Source organism: Nicotiana tomentosiformis, chromosome 8 (assembly GCF_000390325.3).
Source record: "Nicotiana tomentosiformis chromosome 8, ASM39032v3, whole genome shotgun sequence".
NCBI classification, from domain to species: Eukaryota; Viridiplantae; Streptophyta; class Magnoliopsida; order Solanales; family Solanaceae; genus Nicotiana; species Nicotiana tomentosiformis.
In genome coordinates, this window is record NC_090819.1 from 39,577,159 (window position 1) to 39,591,102 (window position 13,944).

Consider the following 13,944-nt stretch of genomic DNA (forward strand, 5'->3'; position numbering starts at 1 on the left):
CAAACAAAGACAACTGTGCGACCACCCAAGTAAGAACTCCACTATGTTTAGAAATGCTTGATCTCACGATTCTATATACCAATTATTAGAACTTTTATAGCCAAATACCTTCCCTCCGCCAGAACAAACTCCAAACTCCAAACCGTGAACCAGATAGTTACCTTCACAGGGCTTCAACTACCGAGACATATGTGCAATCTCCCTATCACTTTGTGCTAACACCGCGCCAAAACCAACACGTGAAGTATCACAATAACTGTGCAAGGCCTCGAACCCGTGGGTAACACCAACACTGGGGCGGCTATAGATGGAAACTCTCCACAAAGAGATGATAGTAGTCAGCCCTCAACAGAGTAGAGAAACATCCCATAACATAGGTGCAACATCATCACGAATCGCCGAATCACAACTAGCAACGAGTACTCAACATAGCGTACGAACAATGAGAAGAAACTACTTTTTTCTGCTTCTCAGAAGCTGCTTCTGTTTTTTCCCAAAAGTACTTTTTTTTTCAGAAAAAGCTTGGCCAAACACCTAAGTTAGAAAAAAAAAATTCGAAAAAAAAATACTTTTGACCTCTGGAGAAGCTTGGCCAAACAGTCTCACTGGCCTTAGCATCAGAGTCGCCCCTACAACCATCCATATCGTTCTCTTAATAGCTTGGGTCAAACATTGCTACTAGTTACACTCATTAATCAGCTCCCAAGCCACACGTGCTTTTCCTCACGTGGTAAATTCGATTCGACAAACAAATGATCAAACGGGAAAAAAAGAAAACAGCGAAAAAGATCAAAGGAGACGGAATTCAAATCCTAACATTAAGCTCAATAGAAAAATTTATTTCACGTCCGCGTTCCCGAACTCATACTCTCCCTTCCCAAATCACGCCCAATTGATTGATTTGCTTACTTGTAAAACCCTAACACTTAATTTTGGACTCCCAAACGGCGTCGCCTCTGGTTCTTTTTTTTTTCCCGTCGGGTTCTAGTTCAATTTGATTTGACATATTTTCGGCGACGCTCTATTCTATTCGGTGCTCGAAGTTCCTGTTTACGAGCTGGCTATGGACTACGAGCTGTATGATAGCAGTGGTGAGTTTTTACATTGACAAAAAAATTGATCTTTATTTTTGTTTTCATTCAAATAGGGTTTTATAGTGTGGTTTGGGGTTGGGGTTAGTGGAATTAGCACGTACATTGTTATTTAGATGAAATTTTCCGATTGTTTTTGTCTCGTATTACTGTGACTAGGTTTTTGGGACTTGGAAATTTTGAGCAATTGTATTAAAATCTGTATCCGGCTTATTTTAAGGAATTCTTTTTCTTTGAGATGTGTTCGTCAGTTTAACTAATGCTTTTTGGTTGGTGTTATTTGCTTTCCTGTATGTGTCCCCTTCCTTGGTTATTGTCTTTTGAGAAGTTTAAATTGCTTTCTTGCTAGAATTAATGTGTTTAATGAAATAATGGGCTCAAAGTTAAAACACATTACTTAATATATATCATTTAAAAAGAATTAAAACATTTATCTTGTTATGTTATAAAAAATTGTGAACCATATTTGTTAGCTGAATTTATATTATGGATGTGTACTGAACTTGAAGAGTCGTGATCTGACATATAGTAAAAGTTGAAATTTTAGTTTCGAATTTTTAGAAGTGGTATAAGGTCAGAGAAATTTGCTTGAGGTGGTTTAGTCACATCTTACATTAATCTCCAAGTACATCAGTTTGTAGGCAGGCGTGAATGAAGGGTTAAAACAAACTTAAAATCACATGGGAGGAAGTTGCTTCAAAAGACATAGAATCTCTCAGAAATGAATGGAAACTTGGCAATAAAAAAATAATAAACTTTATGGAAGCAAAAGATCCATGTAGGCGATACCGACTAGTTTGGCTTTAAGCTTAGACATGTTGGTATGCTTATATTAGGTTTTCATCCTTTTAGAGATTTGTATGTCAATAGAAAATGTAAAGAACCTCTAGTGTTAGATAACCCCAGATTATTTATTATTGAAACGGTTATAAATAGAGCGAAATGGAAATCATATAGCCTGCCTAACTAGCTTAAGATTGTTTTATGGATGTTATTGTTGGTACTCTCAATGCAGCTTAGTCTTAGTTTCAATGTATATTGGCAGAATGTGATCCTTGTTTTGTATATCAAGAGCAGTAGGGTGAGGATCCTTCTGTTTTATGTAGTTGTTGGAATCCATGCCCGTCATTAGTCCCTGTCGGAGGAGGTGACAGTTGGATAATGCTAGGTGTTGTCATAAGGTTTAGGTGTCTTTATTAACTAGTCTTAGGATACGTGCATTGCACGTGTTCCTATCTCGATGAGCATAATTTTTCTCAGAGAATTTCATAAATATATAAATTATGTTTGAGTTAAAAAAAATTAAAAGTATAAGTTCATGAAAACGATGAGTACTGATCCTATATGTCCATTTATTAAATAAAAATCAACGGAAAAAATCTTTGTTCCTGAAAATGATAAATGTCAACCCCATTTATCTAACTCTATAAAAGAAGAAACTTTGCCGCACAAAAGTCCTCAGATGCGTCATTATTTGAATTTTTGTGAGGAATAGACCTAGGTTCTCATGCATCCTTTATAGACAGATCTGATCAGTCTTATGATGATAAAACATTACAAATGCTAATAATCACTCTTATTTCTTTTAGTTAATAGTCATGGATAGTATTAGTTAACCACACCTCTAGTTTGATCTTTTTTTCTTTTTGACTACACGCAACAGTTATCTGCATTTATGGACAATGAGATAAACGACGAAACTTTACAACAGTACTTTCGTATCCATTGCCCTTGATTTTGTTGGAGGAAAGTACGCAGGAAAGAGAATTGCTTATGAAACAGGAGTTGAAATCCAACTGATTTACACCGTCTATTGCGAAGTTGGCCAATTAAATTTGTTAGTTAGATTATGTAATTACATCAATTTTGATTTTATGAGGTACAAACACTTTATATGATCATATCTCACCTAATACTTCTTTATGAATATTTGGTGTATGTTCCTTTATGTCATTTTGGTTGTTTTATCATGATCTAACTTTTGTTATCTGACATTAATCTTTCTCTTAATAGTGTCACGTATGGTTGTTCAGGTGAGAATTATGTGCAACAAATACAATACAACTTTGAAAATTGATTGGGAAGCTTGTGCATCTATGATTTTGAAATAATTAGTTGATTTTAACATAGTAAAATAACCTATATTCATTTAAACTACCTAATATGCTTCATAAAGTTATAAACATAATATATGATTATACTTAAATTTATCGTTAGAAATCTAATATATATCTAAAATGTTGGTATGTAGTTGGGATGAATTTAAATTATTTTTTTGGTGAAAGAATTTATATTAATTTCTACTTACGTACCCTTCGTGTTTGTGTAGTTGTACGTGTGTATATTATTTTCTTCTTTATTTGTATGCTCATTGGCAATTAGGTTCTTTTTTAATTTGACTAAAAAATATAACTTTGTGGTTAAAAGAAACTTACCTTCTATGTTTAGGAAAGATTTAATACTCCTAAATAATAATTGGAGTTGAAAATGAACATACTTTCCTAGTATGAAATAAAAGTGCTTGAAATTCTAGAATGGAAAGGAATTGAAAAATTAAATTTCTAAATATTAGGGGAATAATTTAATGACTACCCATAAATAGTAAGGAATTAATTAAGTGATTATTTCTAATTATTAGGAAAATAATCAAATGACTATGTATTCCAATGTGAATTCTATTTAAAAGGGTAAAAGAGATGAACCACATTTTGCTAAGGGTGTTCGTGCTTTTAATATAGTATAGATAGATAGTATGGTGCTAATATAGATAAGTTTTATAATTTGTTTTGTGTTTTTAATTTCTTACAATGCATAGGGTTGCTGACGTTCTAGATCTCACAAACTGTCGATATTAATGCAGGAACTGATGATGATCTTCCTCCATCACATCAAAATAGGATTCCCAGAGGTGGTGGTCGAATTACTGGAAATGGAAGATCTGCTGTCATTGGTTCTGTTCCCTATCCGAGAATTTACGGAGAAACAGATATGGAGGCCCAAATTCATCAACTTGAGCAAGAAGCATACAGTTCGGTTCTGAGAGCCTTTAAAGCTCAAGCTGATGCCATTACATGGGTATATTCTGTTATTACTGTACTCGTTAATCTAATATTTGTATTTGTTTGATCAGGTTTAAATGACTACTTGATTAATATATTTTCTTCAGGAGAAAGAAAGTTTGATAACCGAGTTAAGAAAAGAGTTACGGTTGTCCAATGAAGAACATAGAGAACTTCTTGCTAGAGTTAATAATGATGATGTCATCAGAAGAATTAGGTTAGCTCTCTAGCTAGCAGGCTCACTTTCTCCCGCTTGAATTTTTTTGGTGAGTCTTTCTGTAGTTTGGAGTTTGTCAAAGTTTTGGGGGCTAATTGTTACTCTATTGCTTTTAGGGAGTGGAGGCAATCTGGTGGGCATCAATCTGGTATGCTTGGTGGTGGTCAATCTGTTCATGATCCAATACCCAGCCCCTCCATTTCAGCTTCACGGAAGAAACAGAAGATTGCCCCGTCTTTACCTTCTCAATCCTTTGCTGGGCCATCTCCTACTTTTCTTCTACCTGCGGTGACTGCTGCAAACCAGCCATTTTCATCCGCTGCCAAGAGAGGACCTATTGCGGGGCCGAAGGGGAAAAAACATAAATCTGTAAGTCAGATGTTGCTAAAAAACGTGAAAGCTTGCGGTACAAATCAGTCTATAGTTCTGATATTTTCCTGCTATGTATATCTTCATAGGGCCAGATGATGCCTGGTGCGTCTTCAATGAAAATGCAGTACCCTACTCCTGGTCCTTCAGGAAGAGCCCAACTCGGTAATCGGTTTTCTGAACCTGCTGAGGCAGCATCATCTGATCCATTGGTTGGAAGGAAAGTGAGGACTAGATGGCCTGATGACAATAATTTTTATGAAGCAGTCATAACTGATTATAATCCAGCTGAGGTATGCCTGATCCTTTTTAATTGGAATATTTACTCTTTTTTCTCCCCACGGTTGAACGCTGGAATCTTCATGCAATTTTTCAGGGTAGACATGCTCTTGTTTATGACATGGGTACTGCAAATGAGACATGGGAATGGGTCAACCTTGCTGAGGTAGTTAGATGCTATATTCTCATGGAATAAAACAGTTAAATGACTTTTTGGGTTGTCCTGTTGGTAAATCCTTTCGTATTGGTTTATGTGGTTGCTGCTGCCATGAAACATTGCTATTATACACTTGGAAATAGTGTACAACAACAACAACAAACCCAGCTTAATCCCATACATGGGGTCTGCAAAGGGTAGTGTGTACGCAGCCTTACCCCTTACCCTATAAAGGCAGAGAGGCTGATCCTGATAGACCCTCGGCTTAAGGAACAGTAAAAATAAAGCAACAAGCAAAAGCAGTAGTAATGTAATATGGTAATGGGAGCGAATGATATAACAAGTAATAACGAACCAGGAATAAGAGACTACAAGAATAGTACTAGTACTACTGGTAAGCCTAGGAGAAACTCACAACTACCTGTCAACCTACCACCTTAATCTTCGACCTCTACACCTTCCTATCGTGAGTCATGTCCTCGAAGAGGTGAAGCAATGACATGTCCTGCCTAATCACCTAATCACCTCTCCCCAATACTTCTTTGGCCTACCCCGCCCTTTCTCAAGCCTGCCATGGTCAACCTCTCACACATCCTGACCGGAGCATTTATGTCTCTCCTATTTACATGCCTGAACCATCACAACCTCGATTCCCGCAACTTGTCCTCCACAGAGGCCACTCTCACCTTGTCCCTAATAAGTTCATTCCTAATCTTGTCTTTTCTGGTATGTCCGCACATCCATTTCAACATCCTCACACTTGGAAATAGTGTATGCTATATATTCCATTGGCTTGTATTTTGGTCAAGCATGTCTTAAACTTTTCATGGCAAGTTTGCACTTACAAGAAAGTGATAGGAAATAGTAAGAGAGATTCAGAATGAAAGTTCAAAACTATTCTTAATTATGAAATCAGACCACTTCCTTCAAAAAGAGCTGGGAAGGGCAAAAAACGCATGTGAACTTTACTTGACTTGATTTCCCCTTGATAAGACATAACTACCACATATTTTGATGAGCAAATATAGATGTTCTACTTTTTCTACCTATTACCCGTAAATTTTATAGGTAACTGGGTTTTTCCCTTGCTGCCTAATTCATGGTAAAAACCATATTCGTTGCATGTGTGTTTCCAAATCTAACGAAGTTTGGGAGGCTGCTTCACACTTCCATTTTCTGGAATATGCGTTGGCAGAACCCTGTATAAGTGTCAGCGCAATGCTCTAGTATATCTAAGTAAACTAGTGAAACCAAGACAGCTCCATTGTTTATCTATGAGTTCTGACATTCTCAATGTAGTGTAGTTCACTTCGGGATGGATGATGTCCATATTGTTTGGTTGTTCAAGTTCGTTATTTATCATATTGCTAAGTAGTGATATCGTGAAATTTCCTTTTCGTCATCCATATATTGCTGAGTTTGTTTTCACCTCCTTTGACTGTATCATCCTAATGATTGATATTTTAGCTTTTGTAATTCTGTTTTAAATGTTGCCCCCGGGCTTTGTTCTAGTGGTAAGAGCGGCGCAGCAAGTGATGTGTGGAGTAGGCGCATGTCACGGGTTCGAACCATGCCGGAGACAAAAGCCTGGTATTTAAGTGGAGAAGGGTGTGTGTGTGTGGGGGGGGGGGGGGGCTCCAGTTTTGATTTGTGCACCATTAACCCTCATGGATTTCTTTTTATCAAAAAACAAAAGCTGTTTTAGGTGTATCATGTTATATGATAGGCTTACTTTCTCGTCCTGGTTAAGCATTTGTCTGGAGCATTGCTGGTGCACGGGTGAGATGCCATGTCAGTCGGGTGGGATTTTTTTTTTTGGTCTGAGTTTATTGAGGTAGCTTATGTTTTCTTTCAAGGAGCATACATATGTGAGTAACTTTGTCAGTCTTTTAGTGAACTAGAGTTGTCTTGCATCTAGGTTTTGGGAAGTTTGTCTCTGGAAAATAATATATTATCTTATTCTGTGGATCTTCTATATCTAGGTTAGAATGGGGTTTTACTTAATTACAAAAAGCGTATATTATCTTAGGTCAGTTATACAAACACATCCACTTACCTGTTTTCATCTCTTCTGAGGTGGAGAGCAGTTTTTTAGCTGTTTCAGAGTGTACCATTTTTCAAATTTTCACTGTTACCTTTTTTCTAAGTTGTACAGGGTTTTATTTCACCAGCAGTTGAATGTTATATGAAGAATGTAGACATGACTACTTTGAGCTATGGTTGTTGGAATACAGGTCACTTTGTGGCAATTGATTTTAGTGACCTGGATGTCTACTGAAATAAATTGGAAATTTTAACTGGACTACTTGCAGTGAATTTTTAGGCATTAGTTATATATCCAATATATGATTATTGGACTTGCATTAATCACACAAGAAAACTTCTGGTTCTGATATTGACATACTAACTTGCTCTGTTGATTGCTATTCCAAATGAATGACATATTATCTTGGTTATAAAAGTTAATGTGTGTGACATACAATGTGTGGAGATTTTGGTTGCAAAAACTTTCTCAGCCTCTTTTCTTAGACTGGTATTGCATGATATGATCTGCAGTATTTTGGAGAGGCGTCAAAATGCATGTCTGATACATGCCTGATATTCCAAAAATGTGAACAAACTTGCGGTTTCCTGTTAATATAGCTCCTCATTCATCTGTCATTAATTTTTCTTAACTTGCTTGTGGTAAAGTTTATCAAAACGAAAAAAGAAACAAGCTCTGGCATATGGTAGTCAGTTTCTGTCTTCCAACATTTCCTTCAGTTTTTTTGAAGAGCTTCTTCAAAGTTTAGACTTGTATATCCCTACTGTGACAGATTTCTCCTGAGGATATTCAGTGGGAGGGCGAAGAACCTGGAATTTCTCATCATGGAAATTATGGTGGATCAGGTCATGTCATGAGTAGACCTGCTGGACATGATAGTGCTCCAGGTGCAGGGAGAGGTAGGGGGTTGACTAAAGCTCAATCCAGAAAAGATTTTCCAATATCACAGAATGGCATAGGAAAGAAAGGATCTGATGATATTCAGTTACTTCATACTGATACACTCATCAAAGAGGTAAGTGCTGCATTTGTTAACAGGCCTCACATGTAGATCTTTCACTTTGTGCATTTGATTCATTGACTAGTGAATGTGGTCAGGTGGAGAGGATTTTTGGCGCCGGCCATCCAGATCCTCTTGAGTTTGAGAAGGCAAAGAAAGTGCTGAAGGTTTGTGACACTCAACTTTCTAATCGCGTTAATTCTTAATACCCACGTATTAATTGCACAAGGATACCGAGTGCTTTTTAAATGTGCAGGAGCATGAACAAGCACTTCTAGATGCCATTTCAAGGCTTGGAGAGTTATCTGATGGTGAAAGTGGTATGACTTTGTGGAAATGGTTTTTCATTTCTTTTTCATTTTAGACATTGTCGTAAAATAATTTGGATTTGGGGAATCCCTATGACCTTTCCTAAGTCTGAAGTCCTTACACTTTGAACCTTTGTATTGTACAAGTAATAAATAAAAACAACGAATAATTAAGTATGCCATTGTAAAAAATACTAGGTGATTTTTTATCGTCTCTCTAAGCCTTGGTCGGCCGAAGGTCTACTGGAAACAACCTCTCTACCCTCATAAGGAAGGAGTAAGGCCTGTGTACACACTACCCTTCCCAGACTTCACTTGTGGGATTTCGCTGGGTTTTTTGTTGTTGTTGTTGTTGTTGTTCTCTAAGCCTTGGTTGCCTGAGTTACTTGGTGCTTGTGTCCTCACCTGTGGGATTTCGCTGGGTTTGTTGTTGTTGTTCTCTAAGCCTTGGTCGCCTGAAATACTTGGTGCTTGTGTTGGTGGGAGGTAACAGGTACTCAGTGGATTAGTTGGGGCGCGCACAAGCTGGCCTGGACGTCTTCGATTTCTACAAAATAATAAAAAGTATGAAAAAGGGCAGCCCGGTGCACTAAGCTCCCGCTATGCGCGGGGTCCGGGAAAGGGCCGGACCACAAAGGTCTATTGTACGCAGTCTTACCCTGCATTTCTGCAAGAGGCGGTTTCCACGGCTCGAACCCGTGACCTCTTGGTCACATGGCAGCAACTTTACCAGTTACGCCCAGGCTCCCCTTCAGGAAAAAAAAAAAAAAGTATGAAAGTGTTCCAATTCATCTAAAATTCATTAGTAATTTTAAAGCTCTTGTGAAAAAGAAATAAACAAATAATTGCTAGAATGAAAGAAGTCATGGATGTTTTGGCATCTATGATGTTTCTAATTTGCATTAGAAAAAGTGAGGATCCTGATTTAATAGACTGACTGGACCACTCTACTCAAATGGCTAAATAGAAATAATAGTCTTTATTAATGGTGACAATTTGAAGGTCTATGAGCATTAATTGGAGCATTAGCGGGAAGTCCAGAAAGAGTAATGATGGAAAGAAGAGTTCTGGATTTAATGAGGAAACTTAAATTCTTGTGAAACTGATGGAGGTTGGCGTGCAGTTTAATACCCAGGTTAGGGGGTCAAATTGCTTTCACACCGAAGGTTGTGATGAGGCAAGGAGAGGCTAGGAGTAATGGAGCAACTGGTGGTTTGAAGGAACAGATGAATAGAGTCCATATGGAGCTTGCCCCAATTATTTCAGGCTTTCTTTTTAAATGGTTCACAGATAAAACCATGTTTTTCAATGGAAAAATATGTGGGAAAGTTTTTGGGGGTTTCTGTGAAAATGAGGACTGGAAACAAGTGAACACTCTCTGACCTAGTGTGACTTCTTATTCTGAGTTAATTTGATTCCTACTTTTTCTGTTTCCAATAAAAAAAATGAAGACAACAAATAGAACTTTTTGTGTCAGAATCCCATATGGATGTCCTAAAGTGCCTTGCCTGTGCATAATTTATACCCAGAAATAAGAATAAAAACGAAAGTACATCAGTATGTTCTCTATCTCATACAGTGAAAGTACTGCCAGGAAGTACTACCGAAGCCAACATTCTGCCACTACCTATGCTAACATAGCAATTCAATGCTTTCGCTTCTTTGATCACATACCTATTGTCGGTGTCACACAGTGTTGTGAAGAGCGTGAAGCAAGGTAAAGCGACAAGTCCTGTTTTGCTTAAAGCGTGAAGCGAAAAGCGAAGCGCTCACTTTTTTTAAGTGAAGCTGGATTAAAAATAAAACTAAAATAAATACTGCATAGACAACATATGTAACTGTAAGCAAATATTCAATACTTCAATGTAAAACTAAAGAGTAGCATCAATTAAAGCACAAAAGATGGCTTTTGGTGCCGTTAAAAGAACAACTTAAGAATCTGCACAAAAAAAAATGGCAGTAAGAACAAAAGATGAAGATTGGAAGAAAAAAAAATGGTAGCATTTCAAGGACCGAAACGAAAATAAAAAGAAGAAGAAGAGAATGAAAAAAAGAAGAAAAACTGAAGGAAAAAAAAAATTTGGCAGCATTTCGCTGTTATTTTAAGCACTGAAACGAGAAGAAGAAAACATAACCGGGCTTGAACTTAAAGAAGAAGAGTGCTGAAAATCGAAATCGTAGTCGCTGCTTGTTGATTTTGTAAAGAAAGACTGAGCTTTTTTATTTTTTCATTTAAGTACCGTTGGCAGTGTCACTTAAAAGACAGAAGCGAGCACTTCAGTCGCTTCACGCTTCGCTAGCGCTTTTTGGCAGAAGCGGTCTCTTCCAAACACTTGTTACGCTTCACCCACCAGAAGCGACTATGACTGCTACGCTTCGCTTCGCGCTTTTCATAACACTGGTGTCACATAGCCCATGAATACCACTTGGTTGTAGTGGACCTCTGACCCTAAATGCACAAAACCCAGCCACCACACAGGAAAATAACTATGCCTCAATTCCAAACAAGTTGGGGATAGTTATATGAACTCACTTACCATGTTGCCCATTTAAATTCATCTTAGTCTCAGGCCACCCCACACAAAAACAACAAACCCAGTATAATCCCACACATGGGGTGTGGGGAGTGTAGTGTGTACGCATACTTTACCCCTACCTTGAGGGTAGGGAGGCTTTTAACGATAGACCCCCAGACCACCCCATACAAAAAGAATAAATAAATAAATAGAAAAGGGATAGATCAAGAAGTAAATGCCATGTAAAAGGTAAAATAAACTATTGTTGATTTTGTTTTTTTCTTGTGGTGATAATGACACACCTTGACTATTTCATCGGTGTGCCTGTTACCTCCCACCAGTATAAGTACTGAATAACTCCATTCACCAAGGTTTATGCAGAATGGAACAAATCACCGATACCTTTCTAAAAAAAACAATAAAAAAAATAAGAAATCACCTTAGTGTTTTTTGTTTCTGCTGGAATTTGAAACGGAATCTCCAAAGTTTGCATCAACTTCGTTGACCACTAGACCACACCCTTTGGTATGGTAAAATTAGAATGTTCTCCAGGTTTACTGGATTTACATATGATAATGATTTTGATGAGTGAACATTTCGTCCACGTGAAAAAGGTGATTTGTGGAAGTGAAAGTAAAAACGTTTTTTTTTTGGGGGGTGGGGTGGGCGTGGGAATGTGTACCATGTAGAATGTAGGCTGAATACATAGATGGCCCCTTAAACTTGCAAGAGTTTTCCATTTAGACACCTTAACTAAAGGTGTTACCTATTGAGCACTTTAAGTGTATTGAAAGTGTCTATTGAACACATTTTTTACTGTCAGTCCAAACACTTAAATGTGTGAGATTCACGCGTTAACTTTAAAAATGTAACCAATGAAATTTAGACACATCAGAAGAAAAAAAATCCGTTTCAGTTGAACCCCTTCCTCCCCTCCCTTCAGCCATTGACCACTAATTTCTCTCCCTCATTATCTAAGTTAGAAGAACATATTCGGTAGTTTCCCATAGTCTTAATCGGGGCCGACTCGTATAATTTCTATTCAGAACAAGACCTTATTAATTTCTCTCTCATTTTCTATTCTCTGCTCCATTGCGTTTCTCCCCCCACAAAACCTGCACTCATCAGTTTCAAGTACAGTGAAGAACTTCACCGGAGTTCGGCCGGAAAATATTCATCCGGTGACCTCTCCATCTTCTTGCTCATATTCATGTCATGTCTGTTGATTTTTTCTTAAGGTTTTTTCTGTTTGTAATGTGTTGCGGAATATATGGATGGAACTATGGGATACTCTCTGGTGGTCAGTTGTTTACCGGTGATGGTGTTGGCTCCTGGGTTTGTTCCGGGGAAAGTCCAAGCAATGCTTTTTAGAAATTTTCTAGTAAATATCAAAATATATACCAAGACAATTATATTTTCTTCTATCTATGTTAATGTGTTTCTCTACTATCTTCGGACTGGCATTTTGTCAAGCTGCTTTAGAGCCAGCGGCACGCCGATCGTCAAACTTTCTCCCCTCTCAGCTGTGAAGTTGGAGATGATTAATAAAAATGGTGATGGTGGATGTTATCTCTGGTGGACTATGGCAAGAACAAAAATCCAAACCCCATTTGAAGTCGAAGGCAAGGATGATATTTCTTGACCTCAAGATGGAGCTGGAGCTTGGGAGGTGAGAGGTTGAAATTTCCATCCATTCACGCGCTCAGCTTTTTGGTGTGAAGCAAACACCATGCCATGTCAGCATGTTGTGTCTGATAGACACACTGATGAAGGAGTTCAGGTGCTCGATTGGAACAAGGCATAGTATAAGTGTCTAAATGAAAAATCCGGACAAGTTTAAGGGGCTGCATATGTATTAAGCCTAGAATGTATTCCACCATCAGTATTCTTGTCAGCGGCAGTGAAGCATGTAATCTCCAGTGTTGTGTTTTTGCAGACCTACAAAAACAAACTGAAACGTCCCATGTATTTGGCTAGATGAGAAACGACTAATAATGATGGTAATAACAATAATGTCAATAATAAATATTAATAGGATAAATTAAAACAATTGTACTGCTTTTATGTCATAGTATCTGTTATTGTTCGAGCTGTTTGTGGATGCACTGTTATAAACTTCCAAGGCCCTTCATCAGCTTTCTATTCGTTCAAATTCTTTCTTTCCTGTTATTCAGTATGTCTTTATACTGTTGCAGATGAACGCCACTTCATGCATGGACAAGCAATGGATCGGGAGTGACAGGAATATCATGGCGGTGAGTAGTACAGAACAGCTGGGTATCGATCCACCTAAAAATAACATACACATAGAGGAAGGCAAGATGTGTAAAACATTGTTTCCAATGTCGGTGCGCAGAATGATTTTAGGTCTGTTGTATAATGCCAGCTTCAAGAAACGCCTGGCTAACATTAATTTATTGTAGTCTAGTTCTTTGAATAGACACCAATTTGTAGTCAGGACTGATTTATTTCCCGTGGTTACAGGTTAGCGCTCTTGTAAAATTAATCATCGTAGCAATTTTACATGTGATGGTGTAAAAAAATTTTGGCAGCTAGCACTTGGATTATGACATCCCATTTTTTCTTGTGCAATTGTTATTCCTATTTCGTTCGTAGTTTTGGCAGTGAAGTGGCTCATATAGCCAGGTGTGTTTTAGCATCAATACTGCTTGAAGAATATAGCTTGAGATTGCTTATCATTACTTGTCTGTCGCTAAAATGTAGACATCTCATTGAAATGAAACGTGATGGTTATTAAGGAGTCACTACTTAAACAAATGGAATTACCTGAAAGCCATTTCTAAATAGAGAAACAACTTTAGGTGAATGCAGTAAATAAGACTTGGCCGACTTCTTTCCACTTCCGGCCCAAGTTAAATGTGGTTCCTTAGAAGTCTCAGTTAT

At 37.7% G+C, this 13,944-nt stretch overlaps 1 protein-coding gene across 2 annotated transcripts; it reads left to right on the forward strand.

Moving 5' to 3' along the window:
* Positions 1 to 786: 786 nt before the first annotated feature.
* LOC104098381 (protein EMSY-LIKE 3-like) lies at positions 787 to 13,632 on the forward strand. Of its 2 annotated transcripts, XM_009605099.4 has the most exons (10): positions 787 to 1,091; positions 3,952 to 4,166; positions 4,258 to 4,367; positions 4,484 to 4,736; positions 4,826 to 5,029; positions 5,113 to 5,181; positions 7,989 to 8,231; positions 8,315 to 8,383; positions 8,473 to 8,536; positions 13,236 to 13,632. In XM_009605099.4, exons 1-10 carry the CDS (start codon positions 1,064 to 1,066, stop codon positions 13,277 to 13,279), a joined length of 1,299 nt encoding a protein of 432 aa, XP_009603394.1. In that variant the 5' UTR covers positions 787 to 1,063; the 3' UTR covers positions 13,280 to 13,632. The 2 variants fall into 2 exon arrangements, with proteins under 2 accessions (XP_009603394.1, XP_070038356.1); XM_070182255.1 differs by lacking the exon at positions 5,113 to 5,181.
* Positions 13,633 to 13,944: the final 312 nt, after the last annotated feature.